Source organism: Nyctereutes procyonoides, unplaced genomic scaffold, assembly GCF_905146905.1.
Source record: "Nyctereutes procyonoides isolate TBG_1078 unplaced genomic scaffold, NYPRO_anot_genome, whole genome shotgun sequence".
Lineage (NCBI taxonomy): Eukaryota > Metazoa > Chordata > Mammalia > Carnivora > Canidae > Nyctereutes > Nyctereutes procyonoides.
In genome coordinates, this window is record NW_026575128.1 from 901,255 (window position 1) to 917,709 (window position 16,455).

Sequence of the window (16,455 nt, forward strand, 5' to 3'; positions counted from 1 at the left end):
TTCAATTACAACGTAAACACGAAATACACTCTGCCTTCTGCATTGCCTTAGTGTCGACTCTCATTATTTCTTGCCTCGACAGTTGTAAAAATCTTCTAAGCTCCTCTCCTTGCCTCCTGCCTTCAATCCCTCCTCTACCCATGTGTAAGTTTTTCTCAAGCCTGGGTCCACATGTCACTGCCTAGTTTAAACCTGACTGCTGAGTCCCAACGCCTACCAGACAAGGCTCCCTCTCAGCGTCCCGATGCCCAGGCCTGACCTGTGTCACAGCACCGTCTGTGACACTGACCCATCTGTCCTTTTCCCGGGCTGCTTGCTGTGACAGGACAGGGCTTGTTTCTAATCCTTATCTGTGATCCTGGTGTGCAGCGGAAGACCTGACAAGATAGGAGGGATCGATCCACATTTACTGAATGGGTGCAAACAACCTAATGAAAAAATTGACCATGAGCTTGTCTACCTTACCGAGAGAGCAGTTGCTCTGCATCCGTCCATCTGTGGAGCAGCGAAGCATTGAGCCTATCACCCGGCCCCCTACCACCACCACCCGGATATCTTTGCCATGTGACTCCTTCACATATTTCTGGAACAGGTAGGGCACATCATGGCGTATCAGATGGCAGATGTCTGAGAGGTGATGTTTATCTCTTGCAAGAAAAACAGCTTTTCCTGAAGAAGAAAGACAGAGCAAGAGGAGTGGTTAGAGAAGCCTCTGCCCTCCTATCTCCCTGTCCCTACCGCTGTCGTTTCTTTCTGAACTTGCCTTACCTGAGCCCCTTCCCTTTCTCTGACCAGACTCTCGCTTCTTCTTAAATGGCCGCCAAACTTTCTCTTGGCTTTCCTCAGCTCCCTCTCCCTCTACCACAACTCTTCTTTCAGGAATAATAATGTGTTCCAGAAACACACAGAAGAGACCAAGATAAAATCTTAAGGCTCTGGTCAATTCAGTTCCAAAAGCAGTTAGCATCTCCTCTCACCCCAGGATTAGGCTGAGTCTAATCTCCAGCCCACTTTGTGAAGGCCCCAAAGCCCACAGTGGGTCGAGGTACAAAGCTGAACCTCAATCAGTGTTTACAGAACACAATTAATGGAACACACTGTAGAGGAATTCCAAGTCTAGGCAGAGAGAGACCCCCAAAAGGTAAGCACAACACAGCAGGATATGGCATTAAGAGAGGTCTATGCTATGGACAAGGTCTGGGAGTCCAAAGAGGGAGCCTCCGACAGACTCCCTCCTCCTTCTAAACATGAGAAACTTATTATCTGGCTGTACCTGTTTAACTCTAAAAAGGAATGACCTATACACTTCTATCTAGGGAAAGCATTTCTTCTTGACTCCAAATCCTTTATTTTCTGCCTGAATCACCAGTGCTTTTATAATCACTTGGCATCTCCCTTTCCCATTTACATATTAGCTGACAGATCTGAGTGGGAGTTCCTGATAGGTTTGCTCTAGAAATCTGACATGAGCGCACTCAGCCTGAGCCTTCCTGTTCACAAATATGGAACAAAGAGATGGTTTTCCTAAAATTTGTGTCACCACATTAAAAGGAGTGGGAAAAAAAATTAAAAAAAAAAAAAGGAGTGGGACCTTTCTGAAGTCTTAACAAAAAGAGTGATGGGTATCAGCCCCTCGGGGCATAGAAGACTGAGAAGTATCCTCCAACACATGTCTCTGCCACTGGACATTTGGCACCAGGAGACCTGGCGTCTGACCACAGATGGCTGGGATTCAATTATAGGCACTAGGGGTTCCCTGGGCATTACGTAGGATTTTCAGTAGAGATGGGGACTAGATATAGGGGCTTGGTTCCTTGGTTCCTGGCAGGTTCTAATATAGGACTTAGTCTGAAATTACTAAAGGAGCTACAGTTTTCAGGAACAGAGGAAAAGGGGGGAGGGGGTGGGAAAGAGGACTTAGATTAATCATCTCTCATGTGCCAAATAGATTGTTTTCTTATCATTTCATTTACACCTCATATTAGCCCTATGAAGCCATTAGGACAGGATGGTTATTTTTATTTTACAGTACAGGGAAATAAAGGTCTACAAGATTAGTAACTTTCTCAAGGGCACAGCCCGTACCCTTGCACTGTCTTCTTTAGATTTATTTCTATAGGCCAGAGTATAACTGCCGCTATAATTTGTTTACTCCCGATCCATTTTCCCTAAGATACTATGTGTGACACCAGCAACGAACAACCTGAAAACGAAATTAAGAACACAATTCCATTTACCAGAGCATCAAAAGGAACAAAAAAGTTAAGGAATAAATTTAACCAAAGAAGTATAAGACTTATCACTGAAAACTACAAAACATTTTTGAGCGAAATTAAAGATCTAAGTAAATGGAAAGATACCCCATGTTCAGGGATCGGAGGACTTCATATTGTTAAGATAGCAACACTCCTCCAGCTGACCTACAGATTCAATACAGATCCCACCAAAAGTCTAACTTCCTTTTTTTTCTTTTTTCTTTTTTTTTTTTTTGCAGAAGTTGACAAGCTGATCCTAAAATTCGTATGGAAAAGCAAGGATGGGCAGCCCGGTGGCTCAGCGGTTTAGCACCACCTTCAGCCAAGGGTGTGATCCTGGAGACCTGGGATCAAGTCCCACATCGGGCTCCCAGCATGGAGACTGCTTCTCCCTCTGCCTGTGTCTCTGCCTCTCTCTCTCCCTCTCTGTGTGTCTCACATTAAAAAAAAAAAAAAAAAAAAAAAAAAAAGGAAAGGCAAGGATGCCAAATATCCAACACAATCTTCAAAGAAAGAAAAAAAAAAAGGGCAAAGTTGGAGCACAACTTCCCAACTTCAAAACTTATTACAACGTTACAGTAATGAAGAGAGTGTGGCCTGGCATAAGATGAGAGACGTACAGACCAATGCAATAGAACCGAGAGCCCAGAATAAACCCTCATATAGACAGGTGATTTTTGACAAGAGTTACAAAAACATCCAATGAAGGAAAGAATAGTCTTCAACAGATAATACTGGGAAAACTAGATAGCCACATGCAAAAGAAGGAAGCTGGACTCTTTCATCACACCATATACAAAAATCAGCTCAAAATGGATCAAAGACTCAAAGGTAGGAGCTAAAACTATAAAACTCTTAGAAGGAAACACAGGTGTCAATCTGTGTGACCTTGGATGAGGCAGCCACAAAATGACATCTAAAAGCACAAGCCACCAAAGGAAAGAAAAATAGATGAATTGAACTTCATCAAAATCAAAACCTTTTGTACATCCAAGGATACTATCAAGAAAGTGAAAAGACAAACTACAGGGTGGGGAAAAAAACATGTTCACATTATGTTTGTATGTTGTGAACTCTTAAAAAAACTCAGCAATAAAAAGGGGCACTTGGGTGGTGCAGTTGGTTGAGCATCCAACTCTTCTTGGTTTTGGCTCATATCGTGATCTCAGGGTTGTGAGATCAAGCCCTTCAGCAGGCTCTGCCCTCAGCATGGAGTCTGCTTAGGATTCTCTCTCCCCCTCCTCCCGCAAAACAAATAAATAAATCTTTAAAAAGAAAAAAAAAAACTCTCAGCAATAAAAAAGACCAATAATCCAACTGAAAAGAGGGCAAAAGATTTGAATAGACAGTTGTCCAAAGATCTACAAATGTCCAATAAGCACAGGAAAAGATGCTCAACGTCACTAGTCATTATGAAAATACAAAGCGAAACCACATTAAGATGCCTTACACCCACTGGGATGGTGGTAATAAAAACAAATCACATGTTTGAAAGTTGCTAAAAGTTCTCATCATAAGAAAAAAAAATTCTGTACGGTGATGGATGTTAACTAGACTTTGACCATAATGTATATAAATATTGAATTATTATACTGTACAACTAAAACTGACATTAATTATGCTGTATGTCAATTAGACCTCAAAGAATATTTTAAAAATTCAGAAAGAGAGGGAAAAATAAAACGAGATGAAATCAGAGAGGAAGACAAACCATGAGAGACTCTTAATCACAGGAAACAAACTGAGGGTCGCTGGAGGGGAAGGGGTTGGGGGTATGGGGTAACTGGGTGATGAGCACGTGATGTGATGAGCACTGGGTGTTATATAAGCCTGATGAATCACTGACCTCTACCTCTGAAACCAATAATACGTTGTATGTTAATTAATTGAATTTATTTATTTATTTTTTAAGATTTTATTTACTTATTCATGAGAGATGCACACAGAGAGAGGCAGAGACACAGGCAGAGGGAGAAGCAGGCTCCATGCAGGGAGCCTGACGTGGGACTCGATCCCGAGTCTCCAGGATCGCGCCCTGGGCTGAAGGCAGGCACTAAACCGCTGAGCCACCCAGGGATCCCCAATTAATTGAATTTAAATAAAAATACATACATCCATACATCCATACATCCATACATCCAATGGGCCCCTACATTACTAGTGCTTGGAAAACATGTAATTTGGCCTGTGGCTTGTTTTTATGATGTAAGTATGGTGACTATTAGCTTAATTTGTCAAGACAAAGAAGACATTCATATATGTATATTCTAAGAGTTAGGCCTGCCCAGTTTTTAGGCTACAAACTCTCAGATTAATACATACAGTCAGGGGCACCTGGATGGCTCAGTCAGTTCAGCTCAGGTCATGATCCCAGGGTCCTGGGATCAAGTCCCATGTCAGGCTCCTTGCTTGGTGGGGAACCTGCTTCTCCCTCTCTTTCCTGCCCATGCTTTCCCTCACTCTCTCTCTCAAATAAATAAATTAAATATTTAAATATATACATATATATATACACAATCAAAAAGTTTTATTTAGTATTCTAAAAAAATAATAAATACATAAATGAGTGAATGAATAAAATAAGGATTAGGGAGGATGTGGAGAAATCTGAACCCTTGTGCACTACTGGTAGGCCTGTAAAATGACACAACCGTTGTGGAAAATAGTTTGGCAGTTCCTCTGAAGCTACACAGAGAGTCACCACATGACCCCACAGCTCACACTTAGGTAGTAGATACATACCCAGGAGAAATGAAAGCATATGTTCACCTCGACGCTCATACACACGCCCACAGCAGCATTATGCATAACAGCCACAAAGTAGAGACAACTAGACGTCCCTCAGCTGATGAACAGATAAACAGAATGTGGTCTATCTGCACAACAGCCTATTACTGAGGGATTATTAAGAAGGAATGAGGGGCTGATCTATGTTACAACATGGATGACCCCTGAAGACAACATGCTAAGTCCAGGAAGCCAGACACAAAAGGCTACGGTGTAGGATTCCATTGATAGGACACGTTCAGTATAGGCAAATCCATAGAGCAGATTTGTGGCTGCCAAAGACTAGGGGAGGCAACTGCGACTGACCCCTAGTAGGCACAGGATTTCTTTTTTGGGATGGAAAGGTTCTGAAGTTAGACGGTGGCTATGGTTGCACACAATAGTGAATATACCAAAATCCACTAAATTGTACACTTAAAAATGGCGAACTGTTATGTGAATTACATCTCAATGTTTTATTGTAATTTTATTTTTAAAAAATGTTTTACGTATTTATTCATGAGAGAGCCAGAGACAAAGGCAGAGGGAGAAGCAGGCTCCCCACGGGGAGCCCGATGGAGGACTCGATCCCAGGACCCCGGGATCACGACCTGAGCCGAAGACAGACGCTCAATCACTGAGCCACCCAGGTGCCCCTATTTTTTTTTTTTTTTTAAAGAGAGAGCAGAGAAGTGAGGGTTGGAGGAGGAAGGGAGAGGGAATGTGAGAATCTCCAGCAGACTCCCTGTGGAGTGTGGAGCCCGACACACGGCTCCATCCCACAGCCCTGAGATCATGACCGGAGTTGAAACCAAGAGTCGGATGCTTAAGTGACTGAGCTACCCAGGCGCCCCTACATCTCAATTTTTAAAACGTTTGAAAATATGATGTATTTTATCTAATTTCTGTTTATTGTCTGTCTTACCTCTCTACGACATGAGCTCCTTGAGGACAGGGGTTTTTGCTTTGTTCCCTTCTGTATCCCCAGAGCCTACAACAGTGCCTGGCACTCTCTAGGCACTCAATAAATATGAGTTGAATTCTAAATTACTGTGTATTTTAGCACAACAACAACAAAAAAAAACGAGACATTGAACTTCAGGCCTGTAGCATATCCATCTGAATAGTATTAAGGGCCCCACAGTGCCCCCCAACTCATTCCTTTCTCCTCAGTAGGATCCCTGGGCTCCCACAGGTTGCTTTGCTCACACCTGCTCCTGTGTGTTTGCTTCCTCGCTTCCTCCAGTTGGAATTCCAGACTCCAACTTCAGTCTCCTTCTCCTCTGGGGAGGCCCTCCCTGCCTCATGGCAGAATCGGCCCCGCTGTCGGGCACAAGCAGGTGCTGGGCGAGCTTGCCTCGGAGGTTGTCACCTTGCGATGCAACCATCTCCACCCTGTGCACGCTGCAGCTCCTTGGGAGCAGCAGTGCCTGTGTCCAGTCCATGTCGCCACCCAGTCCCCAAAGCAGGACCCCCTCAGCACTTGTCTGTCCCAGGTGCCTCCCCTCACTGCAGTCGTCCTGGGGTCACATCGGCAGGTACCTGCCCTCACGTTGCAGGGGAGACCTCCCTGCTGCGTGCCTGCCCCTCTCAGTTCCAGGTCCCTGCTATGCCCCAAGCACCGGAGCAGGTGTCGGGGACAGAGGCAAGGGGCCGGGTTCCTGCCGCCGAGCAGCCTGAACCCACCGAGCGAAGGAAAAGGGCACAAACACCTGTGACTGTGTTAGAGGCGTGGACAAAGTGCCACAGAAACACAAGGGGAGAGCAAGTCACTCTGCTGCCAGACAGGGAGGGGGACCTGGGCTGGGCAGGGGGTAGGAAACAACAGTGGAGGGGGTGGTCAGCTGGGGTGGCCCTTCACGGGTGAGCGTAAGTCACCAGAGGTGGGAGGAAGATGGCCTTGCCAGCAAAGGGAAGAGAGCAGAGGTTTAAAGAAAAGAAAATCCAGGGGGATTCCTGGGTGGCTCAGCGGTTGAGCGCCTGCCTTCGGTCCAGGGCGTGACCCCAGGGTCCTGGGATCGAGTCCCGCATCGGGCTCCCTGCATGGAGCCTGCTTCTCCCTCTGCCTGTGTCTCTGCCTCTCTCTGTGTGTCTCTCATGAATAAATAAATAAAATCTTTAAAAAAAATAATAAAAAAGAAAAGAAAATCCATGGTCTAGGTCGTGAAGGAGAAGGGGTCTGCAGCGGGTTAGGGAGGGCTGATGCGGCCAGAGGGGCTGCCGAGGAAGGCTGAAGCTTCGGGGCCTTCAGAGCTGTGGTGAGGAACACGGACTTCGTGGAACAGGCCACGAGGCCCGTGGGAGGGCGTGTTTTTAGCGAGGGAAGGACAGGAACAGGTGGTTCAGAGGAATGAGTCCCTAAGAAGAGAGGATGCCCTGGCAGCGAGGTGGGGGAGGCCAGTCAGTCCATTCAGGAGCCTGCAGCCTAGGCCAGGGCGGGAATGAGAAGGGTCTGAGGAAGCAAGGACAGGGGGACAGAGAGGAGGGGACAGAGGGAAGGACCCCGAGCCCCTCCGGGGGGCCCCACTTCTCCCAGCAGATGCGCGGCCCCAGCGGAAGCCCCGGAGGAGCAGCACTGACCCCGGTGTCCTCGCGTGCTCTTCACCACGACCGGGTAGCCCAGGGGCTCGGCTTCGTCAATCATTTTTGAAAAGTCTTCATGGCCACCTGCCGAGAAAGGGTGAAAGTCAGTGCAGGTGAGGCCGGAGCGGTCGGCCCAGCGCGGCCCCTCGTGCGAATCCTCCCCAGGCCTCCAGGTCCTCCCATTAAAGCAGCTCAACCCCCTGTGACACCCGTGGGAGCAGGCAGGGGAGGCAACGGACGCGGATCAAGGACGAGGGTGTGCCGGGGGCTCCCGCAGTCCTGACAAGGCCCGGGCAGGGCGCGCACCCCAGCTCCGCGGCTGTGGCCCCCCCACGCCATAACGGTTGGAATAAAACCACGGCAGGGCTGTGCGCGCGCACACACACACACACACACACACACACACACACAAACACACACGATCAGGGGCGGGAAGAAGGTATCAACAGTCAGTTTTACTAGAAGGGAACTCCGGGGACGACGTGGGGCTCCGCTAAGCGTCCCGGTCCGGGTCTCATGGGAGGTGACATCTGGCACTGCTGGAGGCCCCGTCCCTCTGCCCCTCCCCCGACTCGCATTCCCTCTCACCCTCATTCTCTCTCAAATAAATAAATAAATAAATAAATAAATAAATAAATAAATAAATAAATAAATAAATAAATCTTTAAAAAAAAAAGAAGAAAGCAGGAATTCCTGCAGACCGTGCCTCCTTTGCTGCCCTGCCCGCGGCTCCCCTGCGCTGTGTGAACTTCTGTCTCCTCTGTGTCCCCAGCCCGTGCCACCAGCCCCCAACTGGCTGGGACGCCCCACATTTGGTGGCCTGTATGGGGAAGGTCGGCTGCCCAGGGCTCTCCCTGGCAGGGCCTCAGCCTGGTGCACCCTGAGGAACTGATGACTTCCCAGGGGGAGGTTACCCCTTGGTGAGGACCCTTAGCCCCAGGGGGACCCACCAGATTGCCCCACCCCGAAAGGGTGAGGGATGTCCCCCTCGCCCTCCCTCCGGAGGGACCCTTCCTCCCTCCCCCCTTCTCTTTTTGGCTTGTGGGCGGTCTGACCCCTGTACTGCTCCTCAGACAGCAGAAGGTCTCTGGCCAGGGCAGCTCCCCGGGGGGCCTGGAGGTCTGAGGGCAAACAGGTCGGCCTACCTGGGCCCGTGAAGGCCAGGGGCCCTGTCTTCTCCTCTCCCACTCCGTCCCCCGAGGTCTCCAACCTGAGGAGTAATTGGCAGTGGAAGTTCTTCCCCAGTGAATCCACACATTAGGGACTCGGTGGGGACCCTTTCCTGATGCCTGATGCGCCTGCCTTCTTTCAGGCCCCCTGGTATTCCCTTTGTTCCCTCCGATCCAGCTGCCATTCTAATTGACAGGCAAACAATGTTCCCAAGTGTCTGAGTAAATCCCACAACTGCACATACAAATGACATTCAATAAGGACCCCAGACCATCAGAGGCTCCCCGCCCCCGAAATCCCATGGACCTGGCCGCCAAGGAATTTCATTCCCATCTCCAGTCAGTACAGTGATATAATACATGCTCTGGTCTGTAACTGCACAGAACCCCTGAGGGACAACCGACAAGTTGGGTTGTTTTTTTTTTAAAGATTTTATTTATTCATTCATGAGAGACACAGAGACACAGGCAGAGGGAGAAGCAGGCTCCATGCAGGGAGCCCAACGTGGGACTCGATCCCAGGACCCTGGGATCACGAGCTAAGCCCAAGGCAGACACTCAACCACTGGGCCACCCAGGCATCCCTGACCGACGAGTTTGGGTAGGGACAGCATAGCCACCTGCCAGCATGAAGAAGCTACTGAAGACGGGACCTCCGCCCAAATGCCAAAGATCTGCCCTGGTTGATCTGTCAGGGGGATGTAGAGACTGCTTTTAGGCAATGGGCTTGAGCGATGAGGGCCTGAATCAGGTAGAAGGGCCCACAGTGACCCTCTAGTTGGACCCTCTTACTGGAACAGGCTCATTAGGTGACCCACCTCGAAATATCCACAAGCCCTACCTGACCAACGGGACAACCAAGCACAGGAACCAAAAGAAAAGACAATTCCATACGTTCCCATATCCCCCCTCACCCCCCTTAACTACAGTCCCCCACAACCCCCCGACCACTGCCTCCAGGCCGATGACCGTGTCTCCTCTGCTGTCCTGCCTGCTGCTCCCTTGCAGTGCACTCAACAAACTTCTGTCTCCTTAAAAAAGCAAAAAAAGGGAACCCCTACTTCCTGACATCGCTGACCTATTTACCTCCTCTCTAGCTATCCTTTTTCCCTTCCCTATAAAACAGTGAGAGAGGGGCCCTGCTTACCCAAGGCCATTCCTGCACCTGTGCTTCACACCCCTTTCCCTCCTGCCTCCTTGGGGGTCAGGCGCCACTAAGCTCCCTCTAGAGGGTCTCCAACCTCCTAGTTCCATTGCCATTTTAAACACGCTCGACTCTCCCCCATCTTTGACAAAGAAGATCCTGATTCCTTGCCCCTGCCCCGCCCCTTAATGACAACCTTGAACCCCCACCATCAAGCTACTCAAACCGGTTTGCATTGTCTCACTTCTCATTCATTCCCTTGGCCTCCCTCGACAGTGGCTTTTCTCCCCATCACTAAACTGAAGTCCCTGCTGCTAAATCCAACACATGTCTCGGTGCTTATGTTACTTGTCCTTTCAGAACCAGATCACAGGGGCGCCGTGCGGCAGGGGGGGAGGGGGGTTGCTCAGCGGTTGAGCATCTGCCTTCAGCTCTGGTCATGATCCCGGGTCCTGGGATCGAGTCCTGCATCGGGCTCCGTGCTCCCCAGATGGGAGCCTGCTTCTCCCTCACCCTCTGCTCCTCCAACTCGCTTGTGCTCACTCGTTCTCGCTTACTCTCTCTCAAATAAATAAAATCTTTAAAAACAAAACCAAACCAGACAATACCTTTAATTATACCATCCTTCCTGGAATGTTCTTTCATTGGCATCTGTCCTCTCTCCTCTCCCTCTTCACCACTCCTGCTTGGTCTCATGGACACATTCCTCTTCCTTGACCCACTCTTGAAAGGGTTCCCTCTTGAGTCCTCTCACTGAATTTTATTTATTGTGGTAAAATATGCATAAAATTTACCACTTTAGGTGTACAGTTCAGCCCTCTCTTCATTCTATACATTCCCCTGAGCAATCTCACTCATTCTTGTGACTTCGCTTAACAGAGCAAAGGTTTCCAAATCCCCTCCTAGACGACAGCTCTCTCGGGAGCTCCAGATCCATTTATCTGCTGCCTACAGAATACACTTGCTTATACTACGGACATCTCAAAACAACAAGCCTCAAACAGAAATCATCTCTGCCCGACAACCTCTCACCCCCTACCCACCAACCTGTTTCTCCCCTCATGCTTCTCATCTCTGTGAATGTTTGCTTTCACGTCTGGTTGCCCAAATCGGAAACCAGAGTCACTCGATTGCTCTCTAGACTCCTCATATCTAGCCAGTCGTTACGTCCTGTTACTGCGATCTCCTTCGTAATTCCCAATGTGTTCACTTACCTTCATTCTTATTATGACCCCCTTATTTTATTATTTTTTAAAAATATTTTATTTATTTCTTTGAGAGAGAGAGAGAAAGAGAGAGAGGGAGCACAAGTAGGGAGAGCAGCAGAGGGAGAGGGAGAAGCAGACTCCCCTCTGAGCAAGGAGCCAGATGTGGGGCTCGATCCCAGGACCTTAGGATCATGGCCTGAGCTGAAGGCAGACGCTTGCCCTACTGAGCCACCCAGGTGCCCCCGGTCCCCTTAGTTTAGATCATCACCGCTCACTTGGATAGTTTAAAAAGCCCATCACCACATATCCTGTCGCCCTGGTCTGAGTCTTCCCTCATAGAACAGCCAAAGTGATCTTCCGAACTCCCATCAGGCCACCTCCTTGCTTACCGCCCTGTTATCCTCAGGAGTCATCCTAATCCACTTCACAGACTCTACACCTACAAACTACTCAAAATACCGCCCATCTGTCATGTTCTCACTTGACTCTAGGCCGATCCAGATTCTGCTCTGGGCTCAGGTTACTCCCCGTCCCTGCTGCTTCAGCTGGATAACTTCAGCTGAGTTTAGATATTCTCTTTCAGGAAACCCTCCTCCATGTCTCCCGAGCTGCACGTGGAGCCCTCCTGGGTATCCTGTCCCATGTCACGCTCACTCATCATGGCACTCACCACTGCCCTGACACTTGCTGTCCTCCACCACTGACAGCGGTGATGAACTGGGAGCGCCTTCAGGGCAGGACTCTCTCAGTCCCTGCTATAGCCCAGGACCTAGGATAGTGGCCGCCACAAAGCACGTACCACAAACATACGGAACGAGTGAATTACAGACACAGAGGGTGACCATGGTAAAGACCCAAGATGTTGAGTCACCTAAGATGAACAAATGCACACTGAAAACCAACAAGACCTAGAGTGCTTTGGGGGAGGGAAAACCTAGCGATGCAGGGTGCTTTGGAAAGGTAAGTTCCAATCCCAGGGACACTCACCATAGGAGAAGGTGTCTGGCATGGGAACCCCGTGTCCAGCCAGCTCTTGGAAAGTCCAGAACTTGTTGACGCAGTTTAAGATGCTCTGTGGGCGGTTGACCAGGCGGCAGCCCAGCTTCTCCAGGTGGCGCAGGACCGTGATGTCGCTGTCTGACTGCACAGAGGGCGTGGGCACCCGCACGAGCACCACATCTGGGAAAGTGGTGAGCGCCTTCTGGTTCAGCTGAAGGCCTGTAATTGAAGGACAAGAGTGAGCTCTGTGCTGGCCGTGGTCTAGTCCCTCCAGAAGAACTGGCTCCAACCGACTCCTCAAGATTGAACCCAGCAGGAAGACAGCCTTGAAAACGGCACTGGGAATCCTGTAGTAGCCAGAGGGCTACAGTCAGTGCCACACTCCACACAAATGGGCAGAGCATGATTATGAGGAAATGCAAAAGAACGAACAGGAAAAAAGAGAGAGAGAGAGAGAAGCAGCAGATCAAGAATAATCCAAGTTAGAAGAATCCACAGAGGAGAGATAAGATAGCACAGCATCTTCCCTCCAAGTGTAAGGGGTTGGGAGGTTGGAGACATAATGAAAGGGAAGCAGTGCAGCTCACTTAAGGGATCCTTATTAGTCTTTTATGACTTAACCTTTGAAAGTCTGTCTAGGGGCGTCTGGGTGGCTCAGTCGGTTAAGCATCCACCTTTGGCTCTGGTCATGATCCCAGGGTCCTGGGATCAAGTCCCCTACTTCCTGCTCAGCAGGGAATCTGCTTCTCCTTCTACCCCTGCCCCCTACTCATGTTCTCTCTCTCTCAAATAAATAAATAAAATCTTTAAAGAAAAAAAAAAGTCTGTCTGAAGGGGTACCCTGCTGGCTCAGTCAGTAGAGGATGCAACTCTTGATCTTGATGTTGGGGTCATGAGTTTGGGTCCCACATTGGGCACAGAGACTACTTAAAAAAAAAAAGTAAATGTCTGGAAAATTACATAACTGCTTAAATGATTTTTATGACTATAATGAATGCAAACATGCCAATGTTAAGTAGGAAAAAAAACAGGACACAAAATCATAAATACAAGTTAGAAAAGACTAGAAGGAAATATACCGACATTTTAACAATGGGTAATGGGATGATGGGTGATTTCCTACTTTACACTTATCTGTATTTTGCAAAGTGTCTCCAAGTGCATATTACCTTTAGAACAACAACAAAAATCTTTTTTTAAAAAATCAATCTATAAAAAAATTTTTTTAAATAAATAAATAAATAAATAATCAATCTAGGGCAGCCCTGGTGGGCTCAGCGGTTTAGTGCCACCTTCAGCCCACGCCGTGATCCTGGAGACCCGGGATCGAGTCCCACATTGGGCTCCCTGCATGGAGCCTGCTTCTCCCTCTGCCTGTGTCTCTGCCTCTCTCTGTCTCTGTGTCTCTCATGAATAAATAAATAAAATCTTAAAAAAAAATCAATCTACAAAAAATCAATTTAGTATCAAACAAAACTAGAATGTATCCAAAGACAAGCAGTCCATATAATGAAAGGACCTGTGCTTGTATTACACTTGGAAACTGGGAGTATTGGCTTGAAGTAAAGACTCAGAGGATCACGAGTTCAGTCTTGACGTATCTGTAGGGCTTCCATGCAGAAGACTGGTTTGGTTGGTCTTCTCTGACCCCAAGAGACACAGCTATCCATAAGCATTATTTTGTCTGTCAGTGCCTGGTGCATGACAGGCACCTGATGTTTGCTAAATTGTTCAGAAGCCACAGGGAGGTAGATTTGGAACCACACAGACAGGAAATGGGATGGGCAGGGCGATGAGATGTGAGTTCAGGGAATTACTAGGTCGGTTTGGTGAGCCTTAAAGGAGTCTCTAAAAGGCTCTAAAGAGGACCTTTTAAACAGTTTCAGAACCATCTTATAAACAGGCTTTAACTTAAGTGCTTTCTGTTCTGCAAGCGATGTGCCACACCACCAGATAATTCCGAGAACACAAAAAATGCTAATGAAACGTTAGTATTTCTCCACTGGGGGAATGAATAATATTAATATAAAAACACAAAGCAAAACAAAACAAAAGGAAGCAAACAGAAATCAAAACCACAAAGGTACTATATCATCTAGCTTGCCCAGTTTCCCCCCCTCTTCTAAGAGTTGCTCCATCAATTTAACAAAAGGGGGCAGGTGTGATTATTAGGATAAACTGTTCTCGGGACTTCTGCAAACAGTGTGAACCCCAGGAACTGGAACATAATTCTCAGGTGATGACTTATAAAAGAGCATTTGGGTTATCTTCACTCTGCCGTCAGAAAACAGAATCATTTATATGTTTTTTTTTTTCCTTTGCCACCTACAGCCCCCGGAGAAAAGAATATAAAAGGAGAAAAAAAGCAAACTCTGTATTAGCGTCCTCAAAAGTGACAGGAGAAGAAAGAAAGACAGGTATTCCAGTGGGTGAGAATGGTGAGTAAACACTCAGGGCAGAAGCGACAGCCCGGGACGACATCACGCGACGAGGGAATATGTGCAACTGTGCTCTGGAAAGTACACAGAGCCACCCACACGTGGGGCGCTGGCATCGCCACTGCACACACACACTCTACCGAGCAGGGTAGGACAATTTATGGAGCTTTGCACCTCCTGATGAGAGAAAAATGGCTTTGCAACAGAAAAGTGACCTAGAGAAATGAGAAGCAGCAGAAATGTCTGGCTTTCCAATCCCAACATGAGGCCACAGACGAACAGTTAAACTTCTAAATGGGAAGAAAAGAATTCAGTCGTTTCTGGAAATACCAACCACAGGTGGACGGAGACAGCTCAGCCTCAAGCAGGTTCACAGACACCTAGGAAGTCTTACCAGAACTTCATCTCTCTTCTCCAAAGGTAAATCTTTGGGCCTGGCTCATTCCAACTGAAGCCTTCAATAAATGAAGAATGGAATGGGTTAAAGCGGAGTTGGAAAGGCTCTACACCAAGCAGTTAGACAGGTGTGGGCTCTGAGCCTCCGGCTCCGTGCCGAGGGACCCGACAGGTTTAGGAACACCTCTGCACCACCGGCTCCTCCGCTGCCCACGTTCACGGCTCCAGTATTCCTGCTCTGGGCATCTTCGCCTGCCCTGCACATTTCTGTTCTCTTTGCCATCTAAACCCAGGGAAGTCACCAATTCCACAAGGAGCAGACAAGAGGCTGCCGCTCTCCCCCGTGGCTCCAGTGCAAACAGCGCTTCCACTTGGCCATGGCCAAGAACAGCTTGGGTGTGTAAGGTTGGCTCCTGGCAAACCTGCTGAGACCTTGAGCCACTTAGTAATGGCTCTCCCCCCATCCCCACCCCATCCATATCTGCTCTCAGGGAAAGACCTGATAAACTTAATACAGGATGCAGCTTAAATGGGTCACCTTTCCCAGAGTCCTTAGCACTTCCACTGCAATCTATAGGCCTCAAGCCAAGGGAATGAAGAGCTGATGCAGGACACCAGGGCAGGCAGGGCTCTGCTTGGCTGCCAGTGGATGGAGGGAAGAGGCTCGTGCCCCCAAATAACAAAAGATTTCATGTGACTAAGTGGCCCTGTGCTCTTGGGCATCACCTTGACTTGGGGAACAGGGCAGGAGGGAGGGAGTAGAGTTGTTTCTGGAATATTATTTAGGGTCTCCCAGACTCCTACAATGGGCTTGAAATGTACTGTTTAGCCTCAAACAACCTTTATTTTTTTTTTTTAATTAAACCACTCTGTCCCCAAATGGGTCACTAAGATAGTAAAAAAGGTCAAACCTCAAACTAATTAGTACAGTGACCAACAGCCAACCCAGCCACAACAATATTTTCTCCATATTAATTCTACAAACAATAATCTACTTTCGTGGATCGTTATGGGCTAATGTCCTTTTGATACCTGTTATTTATGTTTGGAAATATTTTACTGCATTAAAAACAAGTGGGGGGGGGGTCCCCTGGGTGGCTCAGTGGTTTAGCGCCTGCCTTCGGCCCAGGGCGTGATCCTGGAGCCCCGAGATTGAGTCCTGCGTCAGGCTCCCTGCATGGAGCCTGCTTCTCCCTCTGCCTGTGTCTCTGCCTCTCTCTCTGTGTCTCTCATGAATAAATAAATAAAATCTTAAAAAAAAAAAAAACAAGTAGGAAAGGGGGACAACTTTCCCCAAACACCTGGGCCTATTCTTTTCTAACTCGAGTATCAGGTTGGATTGAGTCTATAAAACTTGACTTTCGGGATCCCTGGGTGGTGCAGCGGTTTGGCGCCTGCCTTTGGCCCAGGGCGCGATCCTGGAGACCCCGGATCGAATCCCACGTCGGGCTCCCGGTGCACGGAGCCTGCTTCTCCCTCTGCCTGTGTCTCTGCCTC

General features: G+C 48.2%; 1 protein-coding gene across 1 annotated transcript in view; it reads right to left on the bottom strand.

The window, feature by feature from the left end:
- Positions 1 to 16,455, bottom strand: part of RIMKLA (ribosomal modification protein rimK like family member A) — a 33,793-nt gene that overhangs the window by 3,717 nt on the left and 13,621 nt on the right. The window contains exons 2-4 of the mRNA XM_055341572.1: positions 12,113 to 12,343; positions 7,602 to 7,688; positions 466 to 669 (exon numbers count right to left, since the gene is read on the bottom strand). Of these exons, the coding sequence (XP_055197547.1) occupies positions 466 to 669; positions 7,602 to 7,688; positions 12,113 to 12,343 (522 nt within the window). The remainder of the gene's footprint in view (positions 1 to 465; positions 670 to 7,601; positions 7,689 to 12,112; positions 12,344 to 16,455) is intronic.